This window comes from Helobdella robusta (assembly GCF_000326865.2).
Source record: "Helobdella robusta unplaced genomic scaffold HELROscaffold_74, whole genome shotgun sequence".
In the NCBI taxonomy this organism is placed as follows: Eukaryota; Metazoa; Annelida; class Clitellata; order Rhynchobdellida; family Glossiphoniidae; genus Helobdella; species Helobdella robusta.
The window spans coordinates 423,203-445,332 of NW_008705420.1; the positions used below are offsets into that span (position 1 = coordinate 423,203).

A 22,130-nucleotide genomic window follows, 5' to 3' on the forward strand; every position below is an offset into this window, starting at 1 on the left:
TCCAGGAAAATGCCAATAGAAAGATTTTTGTTATTCATTTCATTTAGTATATGCTGAGTGAAGTCAAGAATAGCAAGCTCAGTTGAGTGGTTGGGTCTGAATCCGTATTGGTTGTTGCAGATAGTATTGTTGGAGCAGAAGAAATTAGAGAGTCTTTTAAAGAAAAGTTTTTCAAGAATTTTTGACAGCGGGGAAAGAATGGAGATGGGTCTGTAGTTGTTAATGTCATCTTTGTTTCCTTTCTTGAATACTGGTATGATTTTGGCTATTTTAAATGAGTCAGGAAAGATTCCAGTGCTTAGTGATAAGTTGAAGATATGATTAAGTGGTGATATGATAGAGAAAATTATGCTTTTGATAAGGAACATGTTGAGTCCATCGTCTGCATAGCTCTTTTTGTTTTTCAAGATATTAACAGTAGTTAATATTTCTTGTTCAGTAACAGGATATAGACAAATGGAATGGGGTGTGGATGGGCTCATAAAATCTGTAGGACTACCATAGCTGGGAGGTTGGTTTGAGAGTAGTTGACTAGCGGTGTTTGCAAAGTGGGTGTTGAGAAGGTCACATATTTCTTATTTATTTTCAATTGCTTGGTTGTTGATAGTTAGTTTGGTGATTGATGAGTTAGGAGGTTGCTTGTTTAGAATTTCTTTGATAGTGTTCCATTTTTGTCCAACATTATGTGCGTCTTCAAGTTTGTTAGAGAAGTAGTCTGTTCAGTTTTTCGTTTAATAGATGTGAACTTGTTTCTGAAGCTTTTGTAGGTGGCAATGTTGCGGGTGGTTGGATATTTAAGGCTTATGATGTATAGTTTGTTTTTCTTTTTTGCAAGACTTAGAATGTTGTCATTGATCCAGCATTTTTTCTTTTTGTTTTTGACAGGACGGAGGGGGGCAAAAGTGTCTAGAGAGTGAGTTAAGATAGTATTCAAAACAGAGCAGCAGTCGTTGACATTTTTTAGAGAAGTCAAAGAATTCCAGTTGTGGTTCGATAAGAAATTGTTGATGTTGTTTATAGATTCTTCAGTTAGATTTCTGAAGTGCTTAATAGGGGCATGGTTTGAGATTTCTGATTTGGAAGCGATGGCGAATATAGGGAAATGGTCAGATATGTCAGACAGAATTATTCCAGATAAGTGAGGAGTTAGATTGTTAGTAAAGATATTGTCGATGAGTGAGCAAGAAGAAGTTGAGATGCGAGTAGAGGAGGTTATAAGAGGTAAGAAGTTGTATGATGATATATATAATTTTATATATATATATATATATATATATATATATATATAATTTGGTATGAGGTTCTCAGATAAACATGTTCGGTTAAAGATTACACTCAATTTTGCAGCCAGAAGCTTTTTAAACAAAATTTCAATTATATAAACAAATAAAAATTATATTAAACAAAATATATATATACATATTTAGTCTACATACGTATATCCATGGTTGTTAGATTGGAGAAAAATGTATTTATAGAATTGGCGTAAATTAAAGTTTTGACAAGGTTTTTCATGGTTTTGATGGCTTCAATTAGTTATTAAATGCTATTGATTTTTCATAAATTAAATTTCTTTCTTTTTTGAAGCGGAAAAGAGCGTCCAAGCTAATCTGGTCAAACTATTGATTTGTGTCTCGTCTCGCGTTTGTGAGTTTACCATTTTTCCGCTTCATAGTTGCTTAAATATTAATTTTTAAATTCAAAATATCATTTAAAAATCATTTTCAACCATCCATCTTTCATTTTAAATAGGCTTAAAGGTTTTTCCTTTCCGATTTTTTTTAAAGTTTTCCAATGTATTTGTTATCTGCCTTGTACACGTGGTAAAGCCTTATTAGTGTACATACCGACGACGACGTGTGCCGGATTAGGCCATTAGTGTATTTTTTAGTCGGATGGGATGATAGGCAGTAGACGGCATTAATGTTTTTTTTTTAAATTTATTTTATATATTATTTTTTTTATTGATATTCATAATTTAATACATAAACAATGAAATATTAACTAATAAAATTAGATTATTGTTTTTTCTATTTTAAATGCAAGTGTCACTATTATTATCTTATTAGTATTTTTTTATAGTTTGTTATTATTGCTGTTGCTATTGTTATCTATCTGTTATTTTTATTAGTTTCATTTGTTAGTGAAGTTTATTTTTAGTAATTAATCTGGAATGCTTGCATTGAATGGGATGGGGCTGTGTACTGTACATGTTCATATTGTAGCCTTTTATTAAGCCCATCCTATCCATCCATCTATCCATCCACTGTTAATAAAAGTTTGTAAAATGCAAATTCTTTTCTCATGGGGATTGTACTTTTATTCAAAACTTCTATTGCTGATTCTTGATAATTATATATTTGTGTGTATGTTTGTATATGTGTGTGTGTGTTTATTTTTATGTACGTGTCTGTGTATCTGTGTGTACCTGGATTATGTATATATGAATGTGTATTTATATGCATTAAATAAAGATTTATAAAAATGTATAAATCATATGATTTGACCTATGCTGTGATGAGGTGTTCTGTTATCTTTGTTATCTTTGTTGTAATTGTTGCTAGTGTGAAATTTGCCATAAACAATTATTTGGTTACATTTTTCATTCATTCATTCGCTGGGTTACATTCATTCATTTATTCGTTCATTCATTTATTCGTTCATTCATTTGTTTGTTGGGTTACATCCGTTCACTCACAGGCTGAAGATTTATGTGATGAAGATTAAAAATAAATTGTTGTACCAATCCACAGTAATGTAATTAGTTATATTGTTTGGTTTCGTTAATTATCATCATTGTGTCGTCTTCATCAAAGGTTAAAAAGGTTAAAGGTCAATTACACTCTTCCAAAGTTCAGAGGATTCAACATGGATGCATGCTGCGCAGAAGCATGTGATAGGCAGGGATCTTTTTATTATATTTAAATCTGGTTACTGGGAAAAAGCACCAGGCGAATAACAAGGGTAACGAAAGGTAAAAAAAAAGTGACACGTCTATTCATTAAAGTCATTAATCATACCACTTATATGTATAAATTGCCACTTTAATCATTTTTGTCTGATAATTTTTATAACTTTATCAATGAGAAGGATATGTGATAAATTCGAGTGATAAAAGTTAATTCAAATCTTTGATCTCGAAAAAAAAATGAGATTAATTTCTGACAGTGAGGAATGATAATAAAACACCTTTGGTTTTATTTTTGTTCTTCTGTTTAATATATTGTAATTAAATAAAAAACAATGTTTCCGTAATATATTACATATTTTAACCTGTCAATGCATTTTATTTCTGTGTACACCTAAAAATATTGAAAAAAATCACAACTGTTAAATAGCAAAATTATGCATTTTCTGCAAGCTTTTCGATATACACGGTCTTGGCTTGAAAATTTTTAATTTTCGATTTTTCGTATTTTTCCGGAATGTACCTACCGTGTAAATTGGGGGATAAGTGTATAAATGATTGGGCACTTATCAGATTCTGGTTTTTCAAAGAGTATGCATTTTCTGCAAGCTTTTCGATATACACGGTCTTGACTTGAAAATTTTTAATTTTCGATTTACACGTTTTTTTCAGGAATGTACCTACCGTGTAAATTGGGGGATAAGAGTATAAATGATTGGGCACTTATCAGATTCTGGTTTTTCAAAGAGTATGCATTTTCTGCAAGCTTTTCGATATACACGGTCTTGACTTGAAAATTTTTAATTTTCGATTTACACGTTTTTTTCAGGAATTTACCTACCGTGTAAATTGGGGGATAAGTGTATAAATGATTGGGCACTTATCAGATTCTGGTTTTTCAAAGAGTAATAAAAAATGTTTGTACTTATGCATTTGTGTGCGTGCGTGTATGTGTGCGTGCGTGTATGTGTACGTGCGTGTATGTGTGCGTGTGTGTGTGTCTATACATACATTCAAAGGTGGAGACAAATTTGTTTACAAATAAATAAAAATCTGAGTAGTTAAATAAGGTGACCTTTCCATATGGGCTATGATGGTTATTATTATTTTTGTTTTTATTATTGTTATTATTATTGTTGCTGTCTCTTTAATGATGAATGAATGAATGGATGATTTAATGAATGAATGAATGAATGAATCAGTGGATGGATGGATAACTAATTGACTCATTAATTCATTAGATTAATTAGGCTATTCAAGTGCTTCTACTGCTATTATTATTTAATTAATTAATAATTATCAATGTCGTTTTTATTTGATTTTGTTTTACTTTTAAAATAAATTTATTTTAAAAATCTAATTATTTAAATTCAAAAATATGTGGTCACCCTTTTGGTTTTGTACCTATGCATATTTTATCAAGTCACAATTCAGTAAAAAAAAAATTGAAAGTATGACATTTTGCCGACATTTGAATATTTTAATTTTTAAAATTTTTTGCACTTCTTTCAAAGATCTCTTTAGAGTGAATTGTTATCAATTTCATCATCAACACCAATAACAACAACCATGTCAAAGCAAAAATACCAAGTGACATCAGAGGAAAAACAACCACCACCACCACAACAACATCAAACGCACTCATCGCAAAAGAAAACCCAATCTGCCCTTAAGCCTCTCCCAGAAGATAAAATTGGAGATTTTAAGGACCTCTGTGACCTTGAAGATGAAGAGGAAAGTATTTACGAGGTTCCTCTACCCCCGGACGGTGGGTGGGGTTGGGTTATTATGATTGCCTCATTTTTCACCAACATGATAGTCGACGGCGTCTGCTATACTTTTGGTATTGTCTTCATGGGCCTGATGGAAACCTTTGAAGCTGGGGAAACGATTACCGCTCTCGTTGGGTCACTCGTTCCCGGAGTCTATCTAATCGTTGGTTAGTTTTAGGATCGGTTTTAGGGAATGTTTGGTTTATAGTCTTATTTATTGAGTGATATTCTGGTTAATTCATTTATTGATTAACTCCTGGACCCCCGGACCTTTTCCCAAACACACAGGACCGATAGTTAGCGTCCTTATGACAAAGTTTGGTTGTAGACTGGTTGCCATCGTAGGCAGCTTCATTGCATCCATATTCTTCTTTGTCAGTGCGTTCTCCACCAGTATCTACATGATGCTCGTCTGCTATGGAATCATGGGAGGTGAGCTTCAATTACGATGGTTTACGAGAATGATGGTGATGATGGTTTTTAGAATGGACATGATACTTAGGACTAGTAACAAGCATGAAGTTAGTAAAATAAATCTTCTCAACTCCTGACCAAAAACACTAGGCGTGGGATTTGGCCTGATGTATCTGCCCTCCATAGTGATGGTGGGGTACTATTTCGATAAGAAGCGTGCCCTGGCGACCGGGATCGCCGTCTGCGGATCCGGAATCGGCACATTCCTGTTTGCCCCCATCGGGTCGTTCTTGGTTGAGACGTACGGTTGGCGCGGCTGCAACATCATCATGTCGGCGGTCATTTTGAATGGGGTGGCCTTTGGCGCTTGCTACAGACCACTGGTTGGTGAGAAGAGGAAGAAAGAGAGGGTGCGTAGCGGGTCTGCCACGCCGTCGGGGGTCAAGTACGAAACTGGTGACGTCAGCAATCGGCTTCAGATTTATAAGGGTTTGTTTTTGGCATGATGAAGAAGATGGTGATGACATAGACGATGATGGTGATGATGAAGATGATGATGATCTAGACGATGATGAAGATGATGATGATGTAGATAATGATAGTGGTTATGATAGATATTGCGTTGAAAGGCCACAAAGTAATTATTTTTTTTTTATTTTTAAAAAAGAGCCACTTATAAAAAACTCCAGCATATTAGATGGAGGTAGCTTATAACCAAAATGACAACAATTCAAAAACATCCACAAACGTAATGGTGTATAATAATCAAATAACAACATGGTGATTGTATGGCGTCATCATCATCATCGTCGTCGTCATCACATTGCACTCATCACATCAGCTATATAGCATCACGTACTAATCACCGCACCAACAATTACATCACATAATTATAATAATATGACTCATTTCTGCATCACGCACCTGTTACATCAACTCGAACATCGTCACACACGCACACAGACAAACATACAAACAACAACACACGCAAACACATACAAACAGTAACACACAAACACACACAAACAACAGCACACACAAATAACACGCACAGGCAAAAGGGATAGAACAATTTCAGAGCGGTCGACATCAGACGGCGCTGTCATAACTGTGGAGAACGAGGTCCTAAATGAAGCCGGGGACAACGTGACAGCTGTCAATCTCACTTCGACCACGCCCACCGCTAAAACTTACACTGGCTCTACCAATAAGGTAACCTCGTGGCTTAGGAGCCGACTGGGGTGATGATTAGTGAATGGTGATTGGTGTCGTCTTTCGTGGTTTCCATGCTGTCATCTGCTGACTGACTGCTATGATTAGCTGACTAACACAAATATACACGCAGACAAACACAAAAATATGTGAACATACAAACAACCAGACACGCAGACAAACAAAAATATGCGAACATACAAACAACCAGCCAGACACGCAGACAAACACACAACCAAAGATATGCAAACAAAAAAATGTAGATAACAAGCAGTAGAATGTCGTTGCATCATTCTCGAGTCAGTCTGAAGAGTCATCAAGAGAGGCAGGCTGACGTGGAAAACCCCATGCTAAGAAAGGACGCTCTCCTGATTGGTTGGCCGATTTTGAATTGTTTCCTCTGATTGGTTGACTGATTTTTACGTTGCTTTCCATGGCTGACTGACTGATTTCAAGTTGTTTGACTTTGCTATGATTGGCTGGGCTACATTAATTGGTTTTGAATGTTGTATTTTGATTGGTCAGCTAGTCTGACTATCAATTTATTGGTCGGTTGTTTGGCTGATGGGTTAAATGTTTGGTTGGTTGATTGGTCAAATTAATGAACGCCACCATCACAACTATCAGGAAGCCACAGAAATCTCGATGAATACAAAAATGTGGATGGTGACGTTGAAGATTTCACAAAGGAGATGGTCATGAAGGATGCTATCCCGCTCACCAAAGGACAGCAGGTCAGCTGATTGATTGGCTGATTAATTGGTTGGTGGCTGGTTGGTTGGTTTTTTGATTTACTGGTTGGCTGATTGATAGCTGATTGGTTGGTTGATTGATTAGACAATTAGTTGATTGATTGATTGTTTTATTGTGGATTGATTGGTGAGCTAGCAAGGGATAGATTAGTGGCCAATCAATTTTCTCAATCATTCAATCGACTGACCAATCTTAAAACAGATAAAGAAGTTTTTGCTGACTATGTTTGACTTTAGTTTGCTAAAATGCGTCACATTCATGTTACTCGCATTCTCTGGTGTCTTTGTCTTTACTGGTTGGTTGGTTTGTTGGTTGGTTGGTTGATTGATTGATTGATTGATTGATTGATTGATTGATTGATTGATAAATGATTTTCCAATTGTTAATTAATTAATTCATTCATTCATTTGCTACTGCGCCAGTTCATTTTTTACATGTATTCATCCATCTTCTCATCTGCTCGTTCTTCCATTCGCTATTTCATTCATTCGTTCGTTCGTTCATCCATTCACTTTTTCATTCATTCTTTCATTCATTCATGCAGGCCTGTACACGCCATTCGTTTTTGTGGCCCAGAAGGCAATCAATGAATTGGGTGTCACGGAGTCAAAAGCCAACCTAATCCTCTCTGTCCTCGGTGTTTTTAATACTGTTAGTTGATTGGCTGGCTGGCTGCTTGATTGATTTATGGCTGCTTGATTGATTGATTGGTTGGTTGATTTGATTGGTTGGTTGATTGATTGATTGGTTGGTTGATTGATTGGTTGGTTGGTTGATTTGATTGGTTGGTTGGTTGGTCAGCGTTTCCCATCATCGCCATCAGGTTTCTCGTATTGTTACTGGTTTCGTCTCGGATTTGAAAAGCGTTGACGTCATCGTCGTTCAGAACGTGGCGGCCATCTTGGCGGGAATTTCCACCTGCCTGTTGTGTGTCCTCAATTCCTATTGGCTGCTGTGCATCTACGCGGCTTTCTTCGGTATTACCATAGGTTGGTTGACATTTCTGTCATCTTTGTTGCTTTTCAGGAGATTTAACACAGTAATCAGCCTATCACGTCGCCGTCACAACATCGAATGATGACGTCAGAACAGCGTCACCACATCATCATCATCGTCGTCGTTATCACACCACCATCATCATCATCGTCATCACCATCATCGTCGTTATCACACCAAAAGCTGCCTACATAGCGCTACGTTCGATCGTGATGGTGGAGATGTTGGGCTTGAGCAAGCTGAACAACGCGTTCGGACTCACTGCCCTCTTCCAGGGCGTGGCCGTCCTCATTGGCAGTCCCATGTCCGGTTAGTTACTGCACGTCTTTGTTGGTTGGGTGGGTTTTTAAGGGTAGGGTCATCTTACTTCATATCTAGTTAGTTAGTTTAGAGGTACTTCATTTCAATAATTGAGGTATATATGTTCCGTGTTTATCTGTTCATTCATTCATTCGTACCTACTTACATACACACACATACATTCACACATACGCACACAGGCGCTCTCTACAATTCAACTGGAAGCTACACAGCCTCATTCGTCGTCTGCGGGATCCTGATCAGCTTGGGAGGTGTCATTTGCATCCCGGTTAGGCGGATAGCGAAATGGGAAAATCCGAAAAACGAACCGAAACTAGAAAGGTCGATTGGCGGGAATACTCCGGCTGGAAATACACCGACTTCCGAAAATAATCAGCTGATTAAGGATAAAAGAGATGACTCTGGAGTCGTTTGATTGGTTGGATGATTGTTTGGTTGATTAATTGATTGATTGAGTGAGGGAATGAGTGAGTAAGTGAGTGAGTGAGTGAGTGTGCACGTTCTCGGACAGGCTGGTTGGTCTTCAAATTCTCTCAAAAAAAATTTATGGAGGGTTAAAATACATGTCTGTGCGAAGCGTTCAACATGGATAAAAGTTGAACCCGGATATGATTATTACTTTCTTTATAGTTCTAATCAATTATGGGTTCAGTGAGTGAGTAAGTGAGTGATTGGCTGGATGATTAATTGATTGATTGATTGATTAGTTTGTTAATTGATAAGTTGATTAAGTAATTGATAGCGACTGTTTTATATGTGTTTGTACTCATTAATTGTTTCATTAATAGATTGATTGATTGATTGATTGATTGATTGATTGATTGATTGATTGATTGATTGATTGATTGATTGATTGATTGATTGATTTACAGCTAAAACAATGATAGATGGTCATCTTTTTCACATTACCTTTAAAGGGAGCTGGCATGTTATGTTTAGAATTTTATGTAGGTGTGACTGTATATGTGTAAGTATGCATGCATGCATGTATGAATGAATGAATGGATGGACGAGTAAATGAATGAATGGATGGACGAGTGAATGAATGAATGAACGAGTGAATGAATGTCCTTCTTTGTATCTCCTATCAATCATCTATATGTCCATTGATTCTGATAATTATTATTGCCATGATTATTATCATTATTGTGATGATGATTATTATTATGCCTAATTATATTATAATATAATTAGTGGTGTGTGTACCTTTTAGTTATATATTTTTTCGATTTTATTACAACTGAGGATTGATTGGTTGATTGATTGGTTAATTGATTGATTGATTGGTTAATTGATTGATTGATTGATTGATTCGTCGTATTCGTCGCCACTCATTCTCTCTGCCAATACCAATATATGATGATAATAACAATAATTATTATCATTATTGTTACTATTGTTATTGCTGTTGTTATTGTTATAAATGCTGTAATGACGTGGAAGATGTTTGGGTCAAAAATTTTTGTATCTGGAATTGCCCAACTCCTAACGACAACCACCAGTCGTTACGAAAACGATACGATAATTTCCGTTACCACTGGCACCTGGTGCTCAATGGTAACGGAAATTATTAATTATAGGTCCCTGAGGTCGCCCAAAAAGGTCCTGGACCATACGGGAGGACGTTAAGGAACTTGGTCTCAAGGAGACAGACGCATTGGATAGATCGGCTTGGAGACAAAAACTGATGGATGGGATAAAAAAAAGTTCGGCCCATGACGGATGGAGACTATAAACGAGGATTGATTAATGATACTGTAGTTTTTCATTATTGCTATAGTTACGTTTTCAATCTTTATCGTTTATTTGACACTCTTTTTCATTGTCTATGCATTCTTACAGGTATTTTACATAAATATTATATATATATTTATATATGTAAATGTATATAAATAAGCCTCATGCTGGGGTGCACTGGCAATGAGGCGCGTCCCCAGATGGTTGATAGGGGAATGTCCTGGACAGGAAGACCTTTTAGGATAGCATCGAATAATACAGAATAAGATGCCGCGAACCAACTGCACGCTGCCTTGTATGCTTCCAGCAAAAAGGCTAGGCCCGCTGGTGGTTTTTTTCGTTAGGAATTGGGCAATTCCAGATATTAAAAAATTTTTGACCCGAACATCTTCCAAGTCTTCCATGTCATCGAGACAGAAACTGATGAGTGGAATAAAAAAGTCCGACCCGTAACGGACTTTTTGACCCGAACATCTTCCAAGTCTTCCATGTCATCGAGACAGAAACTGATGAGTGGAATAAAAAAGTCCGACCCGTAACGGATTGAGACTATAAACGAGCATTATATATATACATATATATATATATATTATGTGTGTGTGTGTGTGTGTGTGTGTGTGTGTGTGTGTGTGTCTGAGGGTGGGTATAGGTGCGTGAGTGCGTGTGTTTGTGTGTGAGCGGGAGTGTTTGCGTGAGAGTGTGTGTGGGTAAGTGTGCGTGAGTTTGTTTGGGTGAGTGTGCGTGTTTATGTGTGTGTGAGTGTGTCTATGTGTGTGCATGTGTATGTGTATATATGTATATAAATATTGTATTCTAGGAGCGTTAACCAGGGTACAGCGGGGGTGTATGTGGAGGGGCACATATCTATGTGTAAGATGTCCATTCACTGGGCTGTTCCCTGAGACATGTGGCCATGCCCTATATGTGTATGGTGTGTGGCCATATTTATTTATGTGTCTATTTATTTGAGTGTGTAAGTGAGCGTATGTTTGGTTTCCAGATCATTTCATTTCATCGATTCTGTTTCTTCAGTTCTGTATAACAGTATTGTGATATGAATTGTAGTATGGTGCGTGTTTGTAAGTATGTGTGAGCGTGAGTTTATGTGTATGTATTTCATGACATTTCTGTTACATCTATAGTTAAAAATTTTAGTTAAGGGTGGCCTATCCACAAGTTTATCTTTTTTGGTCATCCTTCAAATCAAATAAATAAAAAAAAAATAAATATATACTAAAATATTTTAAATATGCTCTCATTTTTACAATTGTCACTAGTAATCATTACAAGAAAGCCATATTTTCTTTTCGATTTCCAGATCATTTCTTTTCATTGATATCATTTCTTTGTTTTGATTTGATGATATAAAAAGTGTCAAATATATATATATATCATATATGTACCATAAATCATAACACATTTTCAGTATATTTGTGTTATATATATGTGTGTGTGTGTGAGTGTTTGTGTCTATCTTTGTTTTTGCTTTCATCCCATCATAGGCTATTTGTCGATGTCGTTGCTTGTTGTCGTTGTATTTTGCTTGTTTCTAGGAGTCATTGTTATTGTTGTTGTTATAATTTCTATGATTGGTTTAATTGTGATTATTATTATTATTGTTGTTGTTTTTGCTTTTTTTGGCATATTTGTCGTATACTTTAGCCACTTTTGGGTTTTTCGTTGAACTTTCTGTAATGATAATTGGTAATAATTATTGTTATAATATTTCTTTGTGTGTTGCTGTTATTATTTTTACTATTGTTATCAGTCATTCGTGTTCTAAATGTAGTAGTACAACGGTATTTTAAACCTGAAATTGAAAACCTGTTGTTTCTATCTATCAGTTTGATAAAATAGCCATTAAGAATAATAGATAGATAGATAGAAAACAAATGGGAAACAATTTATAATAGTAAATACATGCGACAATGAATATATTAATATATAATAGGAATGTGTGTATATGTATATATATATATATATATATATGTGTGTGTGTGTGTGTGTGTGTGTATAAATATATATAAATGAAATAAATATATGTGTGTATATTGGAATGAACGTATATATGTGTATATATATATATATATATATATATATATATATATATATAGATAAGATAATGATAATTATTACATGCCTTTGTGACGTAGAATTATAGTCATTTTATTTAGTTTGCTCCCTCAATAATTTTTTCATCCGTTCTTTCTTTTTATCATTCATTCATCTAATCATTCATCCAATCATTCGTCCAATCATTCATTCAGTAGTGCATTGTTAGTATGCTCAGAATCTGAATGTTTAAAATATACGCCCATTTTGTAAGCAAACCACGAAAACTAGATAGCAATGATGATAATAATAGTCACGTGCTGACGATGACAAAGATGATAAGTAGGGTGATGATGATGATGGTATGGGTAGCATTTTTAAATAATCAATATAAACTGGGTAATCGAGCTGATTTCTCGAAAGGCTATTGGTCCGTTTTTGACCTAGATAATAGAAGGCCTCTTCTGATAGGTCCTTAGTTGAGGTCGGCGATATTTGGGTATGACCTATTTGCATGAGGATGATTATTATTTTCTCATCTATCAATATATTTTCATTCATTCGTTTAGTTATTCACTTATAAATTCATTCTTTCATCCATTTGTTCGATATACTTTCAATCAATCCTGGAGTCTCTATTTTTAGGACGGCTGGGCTTCCCAGATTTCGATTTTTGTAAACCGTTTGAACTCTGACCTCGTATGATGTCGTTTTCTCAAGGTCACTTATGTAAACGTATGTCTTGTTCTTAATAAATAATAATAACAGTTATTGTTATTATTATTATTGTTGTTGTTGTCTTTTTTATTAGTTTCAAAATTTATTTAAAAATACCTTAGGCAATGATATAGACTGCTTCTTCGCCATTGGCTGGTTGGTTTTAAACCAGGTCACCAAAGATCCCTGGCTATTTTTAGAATCTTTTCTCAGGAGCTTCCAGGTTACTTTTGCCGTGACGTTGCTACCGATGATGACGTAATTGCAGCTTAGTTTTGTGGGTGCGTTTTGCTTTTTTCTAACTGTTTTTTTTTTTAAATAAAATGTCTTGAATATTTAAAACTATTCAATCATTTTTTAATCGTTCATTAATTCGTCCATGCATTCATTCTTTCGTTCGTTCATTCTTTCATGCATTCATTCGTTCATTCTTACTTTTATTTATTCAATTATTCCGCAAACCTTTCTTCGGACAGATGGGTTTAAGCGTCCCCTGAACGAAAATTTCGCGACAAGAGGGCACGCTGATTACGTCGTTTCCAGAAGTGATTGCGTCCTTTCCGGAAGTGGCTGACTGACCGGATATGGAACGAACGATCACGTGGTAGCGACAGTTGAATTGGAGGTCATAGATTGTGAAGTTATTATCCTGGAGATCATTATCACCGTCTTCGTAATCATCATCATCATCGACGTTTCTATCATCATCATCATTCTTATCATCATCATTACCTCCGAAATTGAAGAAACGCTTTGCCATTGTAAGTGGCGACCACCATCGTCATCATCGTCGTCATAAATAGTATCATCATCATAATTATTATTATTGCTATTATTATTATTACCATCATCATCAGTAGTTTTTGCTTCATGTTTACCAGTGAAGTCCTTAAAGATATTTTCATAACTTATGAAAATATTCTTATCGTCGTCAGCGTCGTCGTCATCATTCATAGTACTATTTCTGCTTTCCTCCTCATCATCATCCTTGACGTCATCATCATCGCCAGTGACGTCATCATCATTACTACAATCAATCGGATACCAAGTTACGGCATATTTATTATCTTTGTTATCACCTGATGATGATGATGATGACGGTACCAATGATGATGGTGCTGGTGGGGATGGTAATGATGACGATGATTCATACAATGACGTCGTCCAAGACACGTGACATCGGACGAGTCCATTTCGAAAATATGGCCGCTCGAAGTTCAACGTCATCGAAGAGACTGAAAATAATGACGATGGGGACGATGAATGTGGTGATGGTGATGATGATTTATATACTTCATAATCATCTTCACCGTCATCATCATCATCATGTTTGCCTTCTTCTTTGTTATTCTTGTTGTTGTTATTGTTGCTACCGCTATTATACATATCCATGAACATCAGCTGATAATCATGACTCAAAACATTAGCAGCATTCTGGGTTTTTCCGAAATCTCCCGGGTTAAAATGATCTCCGGGATTAAAATAGCTTCCTGAAGTTCTTATGCTTTCTTGTTTTGGGGTTTTCCCAAGTTTCATTTTTTTAATTTTCGGTCCGCTTAGTATTGTTTTAAGTTTTGGACTTTTTAGGCGATGTGTTTTGTTTCTATATATTGCCTGTGTTTATGACGATGATTATTTAAAAATAATTAATGTTGAAAATTATAATAAGGAGGTCACTAGCCTGTAACCTGACCCAGTAATCGAAATCTAGGTCGAGGTCATTGATCTTGTAGGTCAGTGAACTTGGCGACAGTGCAATGTTGTATTCGCTCATAAATGACGTCAACATGTTTGATCTACCAACACTTTTGCCCCATGATAACTTGGGTGGATGAATGGATGAATGAGTGAATGAATGAATAGATGGATGAATGAATGTTAATTACCTTATACTTGACAAGTTGGAATCCTACAACGTCATCATCATCGTAGCCAGCAGCTACACCATCTCCAGCATCATCATCAAGATTTTTGACCTTTGAAGCTTGAGGTCGCTGCCAGCCAATAAGAGTTGAAAATTTATTCTTGACCAGGTCAATGGAAGAGTCCATTTCCGTCAAATTGAGGGGTGGACCAGGTGAAAATAATTTCTCTGCGCATGTCTTAAATGTAAAAACCAGAAAAAAATGTAGAATTTGAAAAATATTTTAGGCATCAAAATTGTGTAATGGCTAAGACGCCTGGTTCTGCCATCATTATCAATATCATCATTTTCATCACAACCATCATCACCATCGTCGTCGTCGTCATCATCCAATCAGCCTCATCTGGTCATTAAGTTGTGCTGGCCAGCTAGTTCCATATGGGACATTATATGTGTGTGTGTGTGTGTGTGTGGTGTTTGTATGTATGTATGTGTTTTATAGTTTCATTCCTTTTTCTCGATTCTATTGTTTGCAACACGTTCCGACGGGATGAATGGAAGGAAGAATTAATTAGTATGTATATCTGTCTATTTACGTACGTGTGTGTTTGTGTATGCGTGCGTTGTGTGTATGTGTGAATTTTTTTATGTGACCAATGTAAACTGTTTTTATGCATTCGAGGTACATTTAGATTAATTTATTTATCACTTTCCTTCCCCCTCCTCTCTCTCTCTCTTCCTATCTCTTTTTGTGTCTTTTTTTTCTTTCACATCATCATCTAGTTACAAATTTTCGCTTCGCTTTCACTTCTCTCTCTTTCTTTCTCTCTCTCTCTCTTTCTCTCTTCCTATCTCTTTTTGTGTCTTTTTTTTCTTTCACATCATCATCTAGTTACAAATTTTCGCTTCACTTTCACTTCTCTCTTTCTCTCTCTCTCTCTCTCTCTCTCTCGTAATTGTTTTTGTTCATCACTTTGTTGCATATTATTATCATAACTTAATTCATCATCGTCGTCATCATTATCATCGTTGTCATCATCATCCTCGTCGTCGTCATCATCATCACCACAGCGTACGTCTGATCAATTAGGAATGGTTGTTTGTATAGCGCCTATAAATCTACTTAAAGTTAGGAGTCGTGGTCATCTTACTTACTAAATGCCTCAGTTGTGATAGTGATGATGACGGTGATGATGATGATGGTGGTGGTACTGCTTTCGTTTATGAAGATGATGATGGTGGTGGTGATGATGATGGTGGTGGTGATGATGATGATGGTGGTGCTGATGACAACCGAAATATAAATAGCAAGTGTGCATGGAAGCTGCAATAATATTTTTTACACCATCAGCTATAGCCCTCTCAAGCTATCAGGTTTCAAAGTTAAAAATTGTCATCAATTCTACTACTGCTACCACCACCACTACTACTACTACTACTACCAATAAAATTAATAATAATAATTTATTCGAGAGAATTTTAAAACAATGCCTACCTTGTATAAGTAGAAAACGACAACGATAGCATAAACTTTAACGATTTTTTCAATCATAATAGTCGTAATAATAATAATTACAATAATTATTTATTATTATGATTATTAATTTAATACCCTAAAATACACACCGAAGTGTAAAATAAGCAAACAGGAAAAAGAAAAACACACACATGATCTTTTTTATAACCCTACGATGATGTCATAATGATGCCACGCCCATTTAAATTTAAACTGACCAATAGGAGAGCAGATAAGTAGTTGATTGACGTTTTGATTGGTTAATGGAAACGTGTAGATATATTTTCCTCTTTTGTATTTTGCATATAATAATCAAAGTTTGCAATAACAATTATGATTAACATTACTGCTGCTACTACTACTACTGCTGCTGCTACTACAACTGCTGCTACTACTACTACTGCTGCTGCTACTACAACTGCTACTACTACTACAACTATTACTACCAATTACTAGATGCCATTACGTTTGGATATCAGTTGGATATACTCGATGATTCAAACAACTGATCGTTATTCACTCACTTTCATCTACCATATTAACCTACCAAATGCGTCATGAATGGAATTAACAGTTCTACCTTCAAGCACGTACGTAAGAACGTTCGAAGATGAAAAGTTTCGGTTTTGGTGCTGCTAGGGAAACTCTCGCGAAACGAGTATCGGTATCGGTCTCGACGATATGTTTTAAAACCGGTTTCGGTATTGGCGATACAATTCTTGAGTATTATTAGCAACCATGCAAGTACCAATATTACTGCTACTTAATCACCGAAAAATTAGATTTAAAGTTAACTCGATCAATTATGGTAGCTCCTATGTTTAAAGGGAAAGAGAGAGAGAGAGAGAGAGAGAGAAAAGAAGAGAAAGACGGAGAGGAAGAGAGAGTAAAACAAGTTACACCGAAGTAGCTAAGATGCTAGTAGCTAACAATGCAAGCGAGGCTGAAAAATGTTAATGTTAACGATGAAGATGATGATGTTTTTGTTTTTGATGATGATGGTGATGATGAATTTAAACAATCTCCATCATCAATCAACATCATCAATTTCTTCTTCATCATCATCACCTTAGTCATCATAATCATTATCGCCAATGTAGTTGTGTTTGTTTTCAAAATTATAATAAAAGATATGTATGTACGTATGTATGTTTGTATGTATGTATGTATGTACGTATGTATGTACGTATGTGAGCATGTACGAACGTATGTATGTATGTTTGTATGTATGTATTGTATATATAAGATTAATGCCATATATCCATCTTGTGTTTGTTTGATAATCATATTGTTTATATATATTTTTGCAGCTTTAACGCATATTTATTACAGTTAATATAACAATAATTATAAAGATGTTTAATTATAACTGAGGTAGTGTTATTATGAATAATTAATTATTCCATTGATTTATATTATTCGTTATTGTTGGTCTTATTTTTATTTGGTTAATACTTAACTTAATAATAATAATAATGTTATTATTATTATTATGATTATTATTATTATTATTTAAACTTTTTGAAAATTTAATCCAGTTTATTTGTAGCTCTGAGTTCATTAGTTTTTGTAGTAAGTAGTTGGAGTCTGATACGCTAATATGAATAACTCAATAATAATTATAATATAATTAATATAAATAATATAATATAATCATGATGTCAAAAACAACAACAACAACAACAACGACCTCAAACTCAAATCTCAACCTTCTAAAATCTCTAATCGATGCGTCTAACAACCTCCCACTGGACCCCCACGACGACGAACAACAACAACAACAACAACATCAACTGGACGATAATATGAGTATCTGCTCTAGCCAATCCAGTGGAGCCAGCGACAGATCTGCCGGAAAACCAAAGAAAAAAATACGGCGAATCAGATGCGAGATTCACTCTAAAAAACACAAGAAAGATCTCCCATCTGAGATGTCCGACGGCCAAAAAAAGACCACAAATAGTAACGATAACCTAATTTGTACGTGCTCTAGTTCGGTTGGGGGAAGACTTCGTAGAAGACCGGAACCGGAAGGTGGTTGTTTAATCAATATGGCGGATAGTATTTCCGGTGGCAAAAATGCGTTATTCAACAACAACAACAACAGCGTTACAATGTTGGAGATTGATAAAATATTGTTTGGCGATGAGCCATTGTTTTCCGATAATGAGGACAACAACAACAACATCTTAGATACTGCTTTTGATATTGACGATGACGTCAGCAATAATAATAATAATAATAATAATAATAATAACAACAACAACAATAAAAACAACAAACAAACCAACAACAACAACAAATATCAACATCAACAAAAGCAGCAGCAACAAAAGCAGCTTTCCATAGAAGAGCAAGTTAAACGAGAGTCGGACAGATTTCACAAAAGGTTAGAAAGATCGGGAATCGTCGCATCTCTACCAACTTCCGCCGGAAATGCAACCGGAAGTACGGGGGGTCCAAACTTGGAGACCATCTTCAGCTCCGTTCAGATGCTGAATACCAACACGTCCATCAAATTCGCCATTCTCCATACGGAACTTAAAAATATTAAGGACAGATCTTTAAAGAGAGTTATTCACAATTTTTTTCATTCTTCTTCTTTTTCTTTTTATTATTATTATTATTATTAGTAGTAGTAGTAGCAGCCGTAGTAGTAGCAACCGTAGTAGTAGCAGCCGTAGTAGTAGCAGCCGCAGTAGTAGCAACCGTAGTAGTAGCAGCCGTAGTAGTAGCAACCGTAGTAGTAGCAGCCGTACTAGTAGCAGCCGTAGTAGTAGCAGCCGTAGTAGTAGCAGCCGTAGTAGTAGCAGCCGTAGTAGTAGCAGCCGTAGTAGTAGCCGTTGTTGCTGCAGCACTATTTCTTATACGCAAATCGATACAGAAACTAATACCCTTGTCTCTAGACTTAGCAGTTATGTTAACGACTTCAAAAATTTTTGACTGACGGCCAAAATAAGATATTAAACGGTAAAGATAACTTGAAAATTAATTTTTTTACACAGATAGAGACGGAGACTAACTCGATCCTTAGTAGATTTAGTGGTGTGGACGAGATGTTAACGAATTCCAAAAATTCCCTCTCTACCTTTTCTCTAGATCTGCAAGCTGTCGCCGAGATCATAGACGTCATTTTAAAGTTGTTGTTGTTGATGATGATGTTGTTGTTGTTTTTGTTGTTGATGTTGTTGTTGTTGATGTTGTTTTTGTTGTTGATGTTGTTGTTGTTTTTGTTGTTGATGTTGTTGTTGTTGTTGTCGTCATTGCCTCTATAAATATCATCATCGTCATCAACAACAACAACAGCAGCAGTATCATCATCGTCGTCGTCATCATCATCATATCATCATCATCACAAATTGCAACATCACCATACCGCTATCGTCAACAACAACATCATCATCGTCGTCGTCATCGTAGTCACAAACATGTAGGTACAGATACAACGTATGCATGTATTGTGTTCACGTTGTTTTAAAAAGCATAATTCTACATAATAACACGCTGAATTCCTGAAATTGCTTCTTTGTTATTTCTTCCTTCTATCCATCATTCCAATCATTCATTCAATCATCCATTCATCCATTCATTCGTTCGTTCGTTCGTTCGATCGTTCGTTCGTTCGTTCGTTTATTCATTCATTCATTCATTCATTCATTCATTCTTTTACACATTCCTTCGTTTATTCATTCATTTATTTACAAATGTATACATTCATTCGTTCGATCTATTCGTCATTTACTTGCCTACTCACTCATCCATTCGTTTATTCATTCATTCACTCACTCACTCATTAATTAATGCATTCTTTCATTCCTTCATTCTTTCGTCCACTCTTTTCCAGTCATCGCGATTCGATCGATTTGTTTAATACGTACATTCACCTTTCCTATAAATTAAATCTTCAGCTCGTCCCATTCTAACTCTTTTATTCTTTATATCAATCATTAATATTTCTTTTACTGATTTCTTTCTTTGTTCGTTCATTCGTTTGTTCATTCATTCTATCATTCATTCATTCACCCATCCATCTTTTATATATTTATTCAAACCATCTACATAACAAACATTTTTTTTGGAAAATGACAAAATAACCGATTCTATGTAAACAAACAACTTTGTAAAATGAGATGAAGAGAGAGAGAGAAAGAGAGAGAGAGAGAGAAAGAGAGACAGAGAGACAGAGAGAGAGAGAAAGAGAGAGAGAGAGAGAGAGAGAGACAGATTGATAGAATAGATAGATAAATAGATAGATAGAGGGAGAGAGAGAGAGAGAGAGAGAGAGAGAGAATGAGAGAATGAGGAAAAAGAGAGAAAAAAAAGAAATAATGAAGGAGAGAAAGAGAGAGAGAGAGAGAGAAAAAGTTTGGTGGAGGAATCCTATAATAGAATGAATTAATCAAAAAGCAATGAATGAATGAATGAACTTATGAATGAATGAATAAGTGACTGAATGGATAAATGAATGAGGAACGAATATATGAACGTTACGAAATTTCTCTTTTTTTATCGTTCATGATTCGCCATAATGATTATCGTTAATTATGTTATTATGTTTAATAATAATTATTATTAATGCTATTATTATTTCAAGTTTATTGTCATTCTTATTATTTAACAGGAGAGAGATTGAAGAGTTGGAGAGTATTAAAAATTCTCGGGATGAAATTGACTACAACACGTTTTCACATAAACGAGTAATAACCGTTGTTTTCATCATCATCATGATCATCATCATTATCATCATCATTACCATCATCATCATCATCATCATCATTATTATTATTATTATTATTATCATCATTATTACTAACGTCATCGTCATCATCACCGCCACATAGGTTTATTGCGAAGAGGACCTATTTATCATTGATGAAAAATTATGCCGACTTGAAAGGTCGGTTGATTGATTGACCGATTGTTAAACGAATGAATGGATGGATGAATGAATGAATGAATTAATGAATGAATTAATTAATTAATTAATTTATGCGTGAATGGATGGATCGATGGATGGATGTATGAATGAAAACTTTTCCTTCAGAAATATCAAGTCGTCAGAAGCCGATATGAAAGATGCAGTAAGGAAATGTTTCCATTAATTAAAAATTCATTCATTAATTTATTTATTCATTCATTCAATCATGCATCAGCTCATCCATCAATTCACTCTCTCATTCATCTATCATTCGTCTATTCCGTAATTTATCCACACATACGTATTCTTACAACTAATTTTCCATTCTTATCACACGTAATTCATTCATTCGCCTATTCATTCATCCATTCATTTATTCATTCATTCATTTCTTCGTTCATTCATTCATTTATTCGTTCATTCATTCGTTTATTCATCCATTCACCCATTCATTCATTCATCAAATCAATCTTTTATTATGTCAGCCACTCATTCATTCATTCGCTCTCTTGCCAACTGCAGGGCATAGAATCATTATCAAAATGGAGACGACTGTCGTTGAGAATTTGTAGTTGCCTGGAACGAGAACAACAATAACAACATCAACAAAAATTTCAACAACATCAACAACAATTTCAACAACATCAACAAAAATTTCAACAACATCAACAAAAATTTCAACAACATCAACAACAATAATTTCAACATCAACAACACCATCAACAACAATTATTTCAACTACAACAATTTCAACTACAGCAACAATTTCAGCAACATCAACAACCACATCAACATCATCTCCACCATCCACAAAATTGATGATGGAGATGATAGTGATAAGAATCTCGTCATAATAAAATTATGAATGAGTGAACATACTAACAAATAAATGGAGGAATGAAGGAACAAATGAATAAAAAAACGAACGAATGAACGAACGAACGAACGAA

At 35.1% G+C, this 22,130-nt stretch overlaps 3 protein-coding genes across 3 annotated transcripts in view; 2 read left to right on the plus strand and 1 right to left on the minus strand.

Moving 5' to 3' along the window:
• Positions 1–4,477: 4,477 nt before the first annotated feature.
• On the plus strand, positions 4,478–9,043 carry HELRODRAFT_194347 (hypothetical protein; the record flags this gene model as incomplete). Its single annotated transcript, XM_009031456.1, has 11 exons — positions 4,478–4,847; positions 4,969–5,112; positions 5,245–5,583; positions 6,149–6,306; positions 6,570–6,681; positions 6,934–7,040; positions 7,261–7,354; positions 7,604–7,698; positions 7,883–8,048; positions 8,239–8,364; positions 8,556–9,043. 11 exons carry the CDS (start codon positions 4,478–4,480, stop codon positions 8,789–8,791), a joined length of 1,947 nt encoding a protein of 648 aa, XP_009029704.1. The 3' UTR covers positions 8,792–9,043.
• A 4,301-nt stretch (positions 9,044–13,344) lies between these two features.
• Positions 13,345–14,431, minus strand: HELRODRAFT_194348 (hypothetical protein; the record flags this gene model as incomplete). The annotated part of the gene is made up of 3 exons (XM_009031457.1): positions 14,234–14,431; positions 13,615–14,144; positions 13,345–13,531 (listed from the first exon to the last, which is right to left on the minus strand). Coding segments are annotated over exons 2-3 (681 nt in total), but the record flags the coding sequence as incomplete, so codon positions are not given.
• Positions 14,432–17,920: 3,489 nt separating this feature from the next.
• Positions 17,921–22,130, plus strand: part of HELRODRAFT_194349 (hypothetical protein) — a gene marked incomplete at its 5' end in the record, with an annotated part of 4,396 nt that continues 186 nt past the window's right edge. Inside the window, 6 exons of the mRNA XM_009031458.1 lie at positions 17,921–18,835; positions 19,268–19,401; positions 20,884–20,959; positions 21,104–21,159; positions 21,307–21,343; positions 21,703–22,130. Of these exons, the coding sequence (XP_009029706.1) occupies positions 17,921–18,835; positions 19,268–19,401; positions 20,884–20,959; positions 21,104–21,159; positions 21,307–21,343; positions 21,703–21,777 (1,293 nt within the window). The 3' untranslated portion in view covers positions 21,778–22,130. The remainder of the gene's footprint in view (positions 18,836–19,267; positions 19,402–20,883; positions 20,960–21,103; positions 21,160–21,306; positions 21,344–21,702) is intronic.